This window comes from Ranitomeya imitator, chromosome 2 (assembly GCF_032444005.1).
Source record: "Ranitomeya imitator isolate aRanImi1 chromosome 2, aRanImi1.pri, whole genome shotgun sequence".
Classification (NCBI taxonomy): Eukaryota; Metazoa; Chordata; class Amphibia; order Anura; family Dendrobatidae; genus Ranitomeya; species Ranitomeya imitator.
This window is the reverse complement of record NC_091283.1, coordinates 411200506-411213132: the sequence shown is the minus strand read 5'-3', so window position 1 is coordinate 411213132 and position 12627 is coordinate 411200506. Positions and strand designations below refer to the sequence as shown.

At 41.8% G+C, this 12627-nt stretch overlaps 1 protein-coding gene across 1 annotated transcript in view; it reads right to left on the bottom strand.

Annotated features, from left to right (window-relative positions):
- Positions 1–6563: 6563 nt before the first annotated feature.
- SOX9 (SRY-box transcription factor 9) overlaps positions 6564–12627 on the bottom strand; it is a 65060-nt gene continuing 58996 nt past the window's right edge. The window contains exons 2-4 of the mRNA XM_069750715.1: positions 11601–12381; positions 10104–10357; positions 6564–8987 (exon numbers count right to left, since the gene is read on the bottom strand). Of these exons, the coding sequence (XP_069606816.1) occupies positions 8218–8987; positions 10104–10357; positions 11601–12031 (1455 nt within the window). The 5' untranslated portion in view covers positions 12032–12381 and the 3' untranslated portion in view covers positions 6564–8217. The remainder of the gene's footprint in view (positions 8988–10103; positions 10358–11600; positions 12382–12627) is intronic.

The window sequence follows — 12627 nt, the reverse complement described above, 5'->3', positions numbered from 1 at the left end:
ATTTACCAGGTGTGCCTACTAATCTCGCATATTAAAAAAACCTGCCAGCAAAGCCCCACACCCCAACCCCCCAAAAAACATATTTACCTGCAGCCATGGTGGTAATTTGCAATCAAACCCCATCTGAAACATGTCTGATAAGAAGTGCGGCTGCATGGAGAAAATTAAGCTGTATTCTCCCTGCAGCCGCTCGCATACACTGGGGGTATGATCACAGCAGTCAGTGAAGGTGCTGCAATCATTCCCCCTTCACACGCTTCAGAGCACAATGCAAGTCATGGAGCAGAGCAGAGTGATTACAGCGCTGTCTGCTTACAGCCCTGTTGTAGGCCCCATTACTCGAAGCAAGCGGCTGCAGGGAGAATATAACTTCATTTTCTCCCTGCAGCCGCGCCTCCTATTAGTCTGCCACAAATCAGATTAGCACCGCAGTTGCAGATAAATACTGTTTTGTTTTTCTGACAGGTTCCCTTCATGGCGGTATATTTCCTGTTGTTACAACGGTATTATTCAGCTCTTTCAGCTCAGTTCTTGTTTGTGCAATCTGAAAAAAAATAAATAGAGAAATTGTGAAAAATACTGAGCGGATACTGAGCCGGGTGTGGTTGTGCCGTCTGAAAAGTTTAGAGTTACTATATTTTTATTTATGTTAGGAGCATTAAAGGGGATGTCCAGGTTTGTGATGAGTCTGCAGTCATTCTTTGTGACTGCAGACTTCTGACTTCTCACAGTGCACACTGCACGCTGTCAGGATTCTCTGGTGCTGGAGATTTTCATACATGCGGTCACGTGCCGACTAGACATGTGCGACCTCGCTTAATGAAAATGAACTGAGTGATACTGGACACGTCTAGTCGTAATGTGTCCAGAAGCATGCATATCACATACGTGTGCTTATTTTACTGTCCAGTCTTGCCCCCAGCAAGGGAGAATCCTAAAAGTGTGCAGTGCGGGTGGTGTGAGAATTCAGAAGCCTGCAGCCATCTTTATTGACCGTAGACTTTCGTCACTTTTCGCCCTTTAATTATTAAATAAAGCCCTGTAGCCAATCCTAACAGCGTGTGATATATTCACTGTCAGGATTCAGCTCTTCTTGCAGGTTTCAGCCACTTCACTCTTAGGCCGGCTTCACACTCAGCGTATGAAAATACGGTCCGTATATTACGGCCGTAATACGCTGAAATGTCCCGAAAATAGTGGTCCGTAGCTCCTCCGTAGGCAGGGTGTGTCAGCGTTTTTTGCGCATGGCATCCTCCGTATGTAATCCGTATGGCATCCGTACTGCGTGGTTTTCTCGCAGGCTTGCAAAACCAACATACCGCTATAGAAATGATCCATGTGTCCCAAAAAGAAAAAAAAATATATATATATACTGTCTATATATATATATATATATATATATGTCATTAGACACATATATGTATATATATTAATATTTATTCCAGCGCTATACAGCTTGAAAGCCGGTAATTCAATTACCGGCTTTTTCTTTCTCCTTCTTAAAACCCGACATGATTTGAGACATGGTTTACATACAGTAAACCATGTCTTCTCTCCATTTTTTTTGCAGATTCCACACTACTAATGTCAGTAGTGTGTATCTGCAAAATTTGGCCGTTCTAGATCTTAAAATAAAGGGTTAAATGGCGGAAAAAATTGGCGTGGGCTCCCGCGCAATTTTCTCCGCCAGAGTAGTAAAGCCAGTGACTGAGGGCAGATATTAATAGCCTGGAGAGGGTCCATGGTTATTGGCCCCCCCCTGGCTAAAAATATCTGCCCCCAGCCACCCCAGAAAAGGCACATCTGGAAGATGCGCCTATTCTGGCACTTGGCCACTCTCTTCCCATTCCCGTGTAGCGGTGGGATATGGGGTAATGAAGGGTTAATGCCACCTTGCTATTGTAAGGTGACATTAAGCCTAATTAATAATGGAGAGGCGTCAATTATGACACCTATCCATTATTAATCCAATTGAATGAAAGGGTTAAATAAAACACAAACACATTATTTAAAATTATTTTAATGAAATAAAAACAATGGTTGTTGGAGTATTTTATTCTACGCCCAATCCAATCACTGAAGACCCTCGTTCTGTGAAAGAAAAAACATAATAAACCAACAATATACTTACCCTCCGCAGATCTGTAACGTCCAACGATGTAAATCCTTCTGAAGGGGTTAAAACATTTTGCAGCAAGGAGCTTTGCTAATGCAATGCTACTCCTCGCTGCAAAACCCCGGAGAATGAGTCTAAATATAGATCAATGAGCTATATTTAGCTTCATTTGCGGTGAGGCGCCCTCTGCTGGATGTTCATAGATCGTGGGAAATTTCCTAGAAAGCTCCCAGGCTTTCTAGGCAAGTTCCCACGATCTATAAACAGCCAGCAGAGGGCGCCTCACCGCAAATGAAGCTAAATATAGCTCATTGATCTATATTTAGACTCATTCTCCGGGGTTTTGCAGCGAGGAGCAGCCTGCATTAGCAAAGCTCCTTGCTGCAAAATGTTTTAACCCCTTCAGAAGGATTTACATCGTTGGACGTTACAGATCTGCGGAGGGTAAGTATATTGTTGGTTTATTATGTTTTTTCTTTCACAGAACGAGGGTCTTCAGTGATTGGATTGGGCGTAGAATAAAATACTCCAACAACCATTGTTTTTATTTCATTAAAATAATTTTAAATAATGTGTTTGTGTTTTATTTAACCCTTTCATTCAATTGGATTAATAATGGATAGGTGTCATAATTGACGCCTCTCCATTATTAATTAGGCTTAATGTCACCTTACAATAGCAAGGTGGCATTAACCCTTCATTACCCCATATCCCACCGCTACACGGGAATGGGAAGAGAGTGGCCAAGTGCCAGAATAGGCGCATCTTCCAGATGTGCCTTTTCTGGGGTGGCTGGGGGCAGATATTTTTAGCCAGGGGGGGGGCCAATAACCATGGACCCTCTCCAGGCTATTAATATCTGCCCTCAGTCACTGGCTTTACTACTCTGGCGGAGAAAATTGCGCGGGAGCCACGCCAATTTTTTCCGCCATTTAACCCTTTATTTTAAGAGCTAGAACGGCCAAATTTTGCAGATACACACTACTGACATTAGTAGTGTGGAATCTGCAAAAAAAAATGGAGAGAAGACATGGTTTACTGTATGTAAACCATGTCTCAAATCATGTCGGGTTTTAGGAAGGAGAAAGAAAAAGCCGGTAATTGAATTACCGGCTTTCAAGCTGTATAGCGCTGGAATAAATATTAATATATATACATATATGTGTCTCACTGACATATATATATATATATATATACCTATTCTATGTGTACACATTTATTCTACCTATTGGACTGTAAGCTGTCAGTGTGATTTTACTGTACACCGCACTGAATTGCCGGCTTTTCTCTCTAACAGCGCTGCGTATTTCTCGCAAGTCACACTGCTTGTCCGTGTGAAATCCGTATTTTTCACGCTTCCATAGACTTTCATTGGCGTATTTCTTGCGCAGTACGGTGACAAACGCAGCATGCTGCGATTTTGTACGGCCGTAGAAAGCCGTATAATACTGATCAGTAAAATACGGCAGATAGGAGCAGGGGCATAGAGAATAATTGTGCCGTATTTTTTGCGAGTTTTACGGACGTAGTTTCTGCGCTCTTACGTCCGTAAAACTCGCAAGTGTGAAGCCGGCCTTATAGCTTCTCTTCCTGCTTCTCTCCGTTTTTCACTGAACATTGAGAGAGCTCGGGAGAGAAGCTCATCGGTACGTGACTAAGTAAGTATGCAAATCGCAATCCTCCTGCACACTTTCCGCTATCCGAGCAGTGACTGTTCCAGAGCTGCTGATTGGCTGAGTAGAATCACGTGGTACAGCCCCTGCCTCCTCAAAGGCAGGTTATGCCTGCCTAGAGGGAGGGGCTTATGGACTGATACTGTGCAACCAATCAGATGACAGGGCTTATTCACCAGTGGAGGGCAAGTCCACCAGTTTTCTTCTGCTCTACTGTGAACACAACACACAGAACAAGATTCGATTTGTCAAAACTATTTTAAAATGACTGTAATGCCAATAGCAGCCAATCACTGAGCAGCTTTCATTTTACTAGGTGTTTAAAGGAAATGAAACCTGAACTGTGATTGGTTGCTATGGGCTATAAAGGCAGTGTTATTCTCCAGAAGTGTACCATTACCATGGCCACTGAGAGTGCCAGATTGTGGACTATCAACTATTTTAAAAACGTCCTGGCGTTGAGCGAATACATCTTTTGCAGAGTACCTACATGGCAGCTGGTCCAGGGTCCTGCAAATCCTTTTGCACAACTCTTAACCCCTGATTGCTAGCCTCCTGCCATCACAGACACATCAGAAATCTTCTGTTATATCAACCTTTGTCTCCGTATGTAACTAAGCTGCAATACCAGACACAGCCAATGTACAAGAGCGGCGCTGTTTTCTGGAAAAATAAATCATGTTTGATTTTCTAATCTCATAAGCCAAAAGGAATCTGAGAAAACAGCATTAGTCACTGAAGGGCATCTATATTCTTACGTAATGTGATACACTTAGTTAAGCCACAAGACAAAGTAGATTTTTGGCCAGGTACCAGTCTCTGCTGCTAAGAAGGACATCTGGTTGGCACTCAAGAATCCCGGTAGGTGCTCAGTGGAAGGATCCAGGTGAATTCACAGTATTCGAAGAGCAAACCACAACACTCAGAATGATGCAAGGATCCAACGTGGATCGTTTCGGTCCATCCCTGGACCTTCGTTGGGGCCTGAATCAAGCAGCGTGGGTATGTGATGGCTCACTTTATGGGGAATCCAGTTTGCCATTCCTACGAGGAGTTTTTGCAGATTTTTTTTTTCCTGAAGAAGTTTAGGAAAAAAAAGCGTTTGCCACTTCTTTGAAATGGATCCTGATGGAAAAGCTGAAAATAGTAGACGTTATTCCTACTAGAAGAACAGAGGCGGGAACAACTCTGCCCCGTAACTGATTAAGGTCACCTCCAAAAATGGTCCCCTGATGAACCCCAAAACTGAGAGGCACAAAGGAATTAAGGGATCTGACAGCTATCCTTCAAGAGCTAGCTGAGCGATCTCCCTGTTTCACATTTACTTCATTAGGGGAACCTCCTAAAAGTTTTTTATATATACATGCACATATGCACTTTATTGTATACCTACTACTTGTTAATGAGCCTACCCATGTGAAGTCCCAGGAGCGTTCGATCTACTAGGTCCACATCTCGTATACTTTAGTACAGTAAGGGGACAAATATCCAGATCCATATCGGGTATGCCTATGATGCCATCATAAATGATCTGATCGGTTATCGGCATTCTTATGAACGTTCCTTGGCCGATTGTTGGCCAGTATAAAGCCGCACTAAGGCCTCATTCGGGCGCTAGCGAATCACTTACATGTTTTATGTGTTCTGTGATTTTCAGATAGATCATATACCCATTATAATCATAGAATCATAGAATGGTAGAGTTGGAAGGGACCTCCTGGGTCATCATGTCCAACCCTCTGCTCAAAGCAGGACTCACTAAACCATCTCAGACAGATGTCTGTCCAGCCTCTGTTTGAAGACTTCCATTGAAGGAGAACTCACCACTTCTCGTGGCAGCCTGTTCCACTCATTGATCACCCTCACTGTCAAAAAGTTTTTTTCAATATGGGGCTATATTGTTTTCTATTCAGCTTTCAACCACAGCTCCGAAGCTTCCCAATTCCGTGGATCCGGCCAGTCTGTGATGCTGGAAAGGCAAAGCGTCCTCTGCTAGCAGTGTCAAGAGAGCGTACAGGTCAGAAGTGCAGGGCAGCCACGCTGCTGGTCCGAAATGTCAGTCTAGAGAAGCACAACGCTCCCGTATTATACAAAATGAAAACTAGGCTACGTTCTTATGATGAGTTTTTGATACTGCACCCATAGGTTACTTGCATTTTTTTGAAAATACGCAGCGTAAAAAAAGTCATCATGGAACCGTAGCCTTAGACTTCTGATTTTCTATACTTATTAAGTAAATTAGCATATTTTTTCTTGCGTTTTTATTGAGGTTTTGATGCTGCAGTTTTTGTCTTTTTTTGGTAGGTCATATTTTAGCTGCTTTATTTTTCCTTCTTCCAGGTATTTGGCTTTCTCTAAACCTTATTGATCTGTACCTGGAACTGTCAGATACTGCTTTTATATGTCCAGTAACAATACACAGCGTCAAAAACTCCAAAGTGTGAACTTATAATCTGCAATATCCTATCCCAATATGTAGAAGGTGCAATAATAATGATATTAGCAAATACCGCTAAATTAGAAATGCAGTATAGTTTTTCTGATTCACATTTTCAGGCATTGCAGGACCTTAAGTTCCCATGGTTATGACAACTAGCAACTAGGTAACTGTCATCACCAAGGATACCTAAGGTCCTGGAATGCCTACACAAAAGGAAAGAGACAGCGAATCAGAAGAACTATACTAATATTATTATTATTACGCTTACTACATATTGGGATAGGATCTTGGAGATGGGAATACCCATTTTAATATTTGTAAGAAAAGAACAAGATTTCACTTTTAGTACATTGTATTATATTTATTGCAAAACAATAATACACAAGAGGATAAGTTCACAAAGACAGAAGAATAACAATTGAAAAAAAAAAAAAAAATCGCACATAAAAATGAACAAAATGATCCACGGACTTCAAAAGTCAGCTTTGTATATGTTACTTAACTTAAAGGGAACTTTAAGGCCTACTTTTTGTAATGAAGGCGCTCATTGTGGAGTGCTCTATCTGGACATAGCATTTAACCATTACCATTACCGTACCTTTAAAAAAAAAATGTATATAAATCTTTTTTTAAGCAAATGTTAACCAACTATTTGCCAAAGTCAAACTGCATTTTATGTCAAATTTATTACCATTCTGTCACAAAATGGTGCCAAAACTCTCTAGATGTCGTAACAATCAAATAGTGTATGAGGCACTGAAAAAAATTATTATTTTTTTTCATCAATTTATACAAACCTGGTGCAACTTTATGCATGGAGGAAAAAAAAAAATAACCCCAGTAAACTTCACTGCTATTTTTTTTTTAAAATGTAAATTAGAGCATCTCGTACGTTTTTACAATTAGACTCAAAGAAGGAATGTAGAACACAAAAGAAAAAGTCGGAGAGAGAGAAAAAAAAAATGAAATGACACAATAAAAACCCATAATTTAACAAAAAAGCATATTTCTCAAAAAAAAAAAGGCAAAAAAAAAAATAAGAAAAATCAGCAGCATGCTAATATATATCTTCTTTGTACAAAAGATTTTTTTTTTTTTTAAATTCGGGAGCCTTTGCTTATTTTTAACAAATATTATTTTTTTTTATTATAAAATAAATAATTTAAGAACGTGACACCTGGTGTAGAAAAAAAAAATGTTCCCAGAAATTTTTTTTCCTTTATAAAAACTAAAAAAAAAAAAAAATAATAATAATAATAATTCAATCCTATCGCTTTTGCTGCTGGAGATCATTAGGAATTGTAAAGGGCACTTGTATGTAGTCTGGCTGGAACAGTTCATTAGGCAACGCGTGAATTCTAATCTTCGGGCACAGTTTTTTGTTTTTTTATTAATTGGCACTTGGGTATAGATGTGGAAATACATTTCCTACTTGAGTAAAACATATTACAATCCACTGTCTGATTTACATATGGCCGAAAAAAAAATCTCACCGCTCATTATAAATGCGAGACTAATGTTATATTTTTTTGGGGGAAAAAAATATAAAAAATTTTTTTAATTTTTTTTACAAAAATATTTCCATTTGAATAAAAGTTTAAAACTACTCGAACGGAGAACTTTTTTTTTCTTTCTTCTTACAATGTATTTGTTTTCTTCTAAAATATAAATGTATAAACCCCCATATAAAGGCAATAGGACATACACAGTACATACTAAAATATATCAGACAGAGACTAGTCCTCACAGAGGATGTAGAATTGCAAAAGTCTCTCCAAGAATCAAGTTGCTGGTTTTTCTAAAGTATCGTCTCTTGTGCCATCTGCGCATACAGAGGTGCCAAGAGAGTCCTGTTTAGAAGCAATCTGCCCAGTCTCGCTGGCTGCCAGCCGAGGGCGACGCGCTACGCATGTATGAAGAGGGCACTTTTTAGACTTGTGCTGGATGGCAAATTGTCTTTAGAAAGTCAATGGCCTATAGTGATCGCTCTATGGCCGGGTGAGCTGTGTGTAGACCGGCTGCTCCCAATGTTGAGGGCTGTGTGTCGGGGGAATAGATGGAACCCCCGTCGTGTCAGCGATAGGAGTGTACATGGGGCGCTGGCTCGGGTTCATGTAGCTCAGGGTAGAGTAGATGTTGGAGCTCTGGCCAGCGGCGTGGCTGTAGTAGGTGTTGGAACCTTGGTGCTCGGTGTAGTCGTACTGTGAGCGCGTGATGGGCATTGGGTAGGAAGAGCCGTAATGGTTGAGGTTGAAGGAGCTGTAGTTGAGCTGTTGTGGGGAGTGTTGCTGCTGCTGGTCGCTGTAATGACTCGGACTGAGCTGCTCGGTTTTGATGTGTGTCCTCTGCTGGGACTGGCTCTGCTCGCTGTTCAGAGTCGACAATGTGTGCTGCTGCTGCTGCTGCGACTGTTGACTTGGCTGCTGCTGTTGCTTGGACATCCATGTGTGCCCAGCTCCCGTGCTGGCACTGTTTGTGTTGGTGATGCCGTAACTACCGGTGTAAGTCACCTGCGTAGAGGCAACTCCTGGGTGACCATTGGGAGGCAAGTATTGGTCGAATTCGTTGACATCAAAGGTCTCAATATTGGAAATCACCTCGCTGCTCAGCTCTCCAATGTCCACGTCACGGAAATCGATATGAGGGGGTTGGCGGCCGCTCTCTTGTATGGTACGACCTTCACGCTTCAGGTCTGGCTTGCCCGGCTGCACATCTGTTTTAGGGGTGGTTGGTGGAGTTGGTGGCCCCTGTGATTGACCTGCAGCAACAACAAAAATATCCAAAATGTTATAGTATTTATTATGTTTTATTATATAGCGCCATCATATTGCACAGTGCATTACAGACATCGTCATCGCTGTCCCCATCGGGGCTTACAATCTAGATTCCCTATCAGTATTTCTTTGGGGTGTGGGAGGAAACCAGAGGAACCCACACAAACACGGGGAGAACATACAGACTCCTTGCAGATGTTGTCGTTGGTTGGATTTGGATCCAGGACCCCGGTGCTGCAAAGCTGCAGTGCTAACCACTGAGTCACCATAGAGTGCTAACCACTGAGCAACCATACTGTGCTAACCACTGAGCCACCATACAGTGCTAACCACTGAGCCACCATACAGTGCTAACCACTGAGCCACCATACAGTGCTAACCACTGAGCCACCATACAGTGCTAACCACTGAGCCACCATACAGTGCTAACCACTGAGCCACCATACAGTGCTAACCACTGAGCCACCATACAGTGCTAACCACTGAGCCACCATACAGTGCTAATCACCGAGCTAAATATTTAAAAACAGGTATGTATATTAAATAACAATCTGATTACATAGCAAAAAAATGTCAAAATGACGAACTTTGATGTAACTGAGCACTGATTACTGTGATTCCCAACCTCTAAGCTCACGTATCCTTCCTGCTTCATTAAAGGAGCCAGCAGATAAGCTGCAGGGTCCCATAAAGTTTCAATACTTAGGAAGCACACTCCTACCTATCTTATATCATACAAGCAGGTGCCCTATAACTCCTGCTAATCATTAACTCCAGGATCTACAGTAAGTTTAACCCAACAGATGCTGGACAGCAGGTGGGGGCTTAGAGATCTACCAGCCTAGATCATGCAGGGTAGATAATAGGCGCACCAGCCTCAGCCAGATTGGCCGCCTGACACCGGGAACTACCACATATTCCATTGTATAACATTAGTAACCCTATATGATTGACCTAATGTTATCACCATAGCCAGGGGCAGCACCGCACTTATGCACAGACATGATATAAGCTGTTTGTTGCATGACCACTGTCATTTCCAACATGCATTAATTTAATATTATGCAAATGAGAAGACAAAACAGGAGCATAGTCCTTACCTGAGTGTTCCCCTGGGGAGTGCACGTCGCTCATACTAGAGGCGGAATGTGGGGAGTCAGCCTGCAGAGCCTTGAAAATGGCATTGGGCGAGATATGGGTCTGCTCCGAACCGTCCTCTTGCTCAGCCTGCCCGTTCTTGACGGACTTTCGGCGGCGTGGCTGGTACTTGTAGTCTGGATGGTCCTTCTTGTGCTGGATTCTCAGTCTCTCGGCTTCTTCTACAAAAGGACGCTTCTCACCCTCATTTAGCAGCCTAAAATATGGCAAGAGGAGGATACATAGATATCACTCTGGTGCAGAGACAATACAGACCAGGAGCATACAGTATCATTCTTATTATATATGTATGTCATGTGTATCTATATATTCAGAATAATATATTATTGTGTTAGATTTTTTTTACATTATATGTTAGTAATAATAATAAAAATATTATTATACTATATGAAATTACTATTTTACTATAATACAATATTTATACATTATATGACTCTTATCATCCTATATGACACTATTATTTTACTTTGTTCTTAAACTACACATTTTTGACATTATTAAATGATATTATTTTCCTTTGACATTTTTATTTTATTGCTATTAATATTCTTCATAATTACTTCCTATTTGTTATCAATATATATCACTTTATTATGCATTATCCTCCATCGAAGAGGCGAACATTACAGCTTCCCTGCACAGATTTCTCATCAGCTTGTAAGGCAACTATGCTTTCATATAAAAAAAGCAAAACTAATTTTCATTGATTAAAACAAGATTTATTCTAAATGAGGCCGCAGAAGATAATCTTTTATTATTATTATTTATATATTTAATATGAGCCCTTCTCACACGCATACATAATCCAGCAATCCTAATCTGCATTAACAAAACTAAAGAAACCACAGAATAAACCAAGAGCATGAATCTCATTTTCCAATGCAGGAAGCCCTTTCAGCCATCAGATAAAGGTAGAATCAATCCTTTGAAGTGGTTGGAGTCATTCTTTCACTGCCAGCAGAGAAGAAAAAAAAAAAAACCTAGGGCTACAACCTTTCCACCTGAGCCCTCCAGCTGCCAAAACTGTTAAACACCCCCAGCAGGGGTTAAATGTACCTAAAATGCCCCCAAGAAATACACGTTTAATGAAGATGTCCAGTAATGGATGATTGGATGGGGCTTCTGTATCCCATAGAGAAGAGAGCAAAGTTGTACAAAGGGGCAAAGAAGAAGAATACCAACTCTCCCCTCTTCATAGCATTAATAGGAAACTAGTGTAGTCACAACCTCACACTCCAGGCCAATTACCCCTAACTACAGCCAGAAATCCCAGAAAATAACAAAAAGTGTAGTCACAACCTCACACTCCAGGCCAATTACCCCTAACTACAGCCAGAAATCCCAGAAAATAACAAAAAGTATCCACAACATTATTTGTAAACAAAGGACACATATTTGTAAATAAAGAAGTGTAGAGGCTTCCAGGAGCACACACTCACCTCCAGAGCTTGCCCAAGGTTTTGCTGAGCTCTGCATTGTGAAGATGTGGGTACTGATCAGCAAGCTTCCTCCTGGCAGCCTGTGCCCAAACCATAAAAGCATTCATTGGCCTCTTGACATGGGGTTTGCTTTTACTGGATCCATTCACCCTGACTGGCATGGGCACCAGGGTCCAGTCATATCCCTTCAGCACCTGGCTGACTGCCTCTCTGATGCAGACAGGGAACTTTTCATCCTCTGTCTCCTTCTTCAGGTCTGGATCCCCTTTGGGGTAAGTATTTTCTTGGGGTCTTGTGTTCTCAGTATCTGAGCCCGACCCAGAAGGGCAGGGGGAACCAGCAGAGTCCTCAGACATGGAAGGGCTAGGAGCCCCAGACATGCACTTGTCTTGCTCTTCTGTCATCTTCATGAAGGGATCCAAGAGATTCATGCGCAAAACTTGGGAGTGAGTGATTGCAAGAATGAAAAGTAATATGGAGGCAGAGGAGGCTGCAGCTCACTCCTCTCTAAGGCTGGACTCTGGATCTGCAAAGTCTCTGGCAAAGTAAATCGTGAACCATATGTTTCTGGTGGAGAGTTTTCCAAGATCCCGACTTCTGTGCGCAAGATTCCCCGCTCAGCCCAGGAGCCCAAATGCCAAGACAACTTGTAAGTCTGCTTTGTATAAGTAGGCAAGGCTGGAATAAATAGCTGCACTTCTCTGCCCCTCAGCCAATCCCAGGCCTGCAATGGGGAGGTGATTGGAGACTGTATTCAGTGTGGGCTGAGTCTTGTCCTGTTCTAGAATAGAAGAAAAAAAAATCAGGCGAGAGTGAGAGCACGAAGTAGTTGTCCTGAGCTCTGTCTAGCTGCAGTAAAAAAAGAAGAGAAGTGATCCTCTGCTAACAGGACGAAGTAGAAAACAGAGTCATCCTGTGCTAGCTAGCTGCAGGAGAAAGCAGAGAAGTTATCCTGTGCTAGCTGCATGAGACAGCAGATAAGTTATCCTGTGCTAGCTGCATGAGACAGCAAAGAAGTTATCCTGTG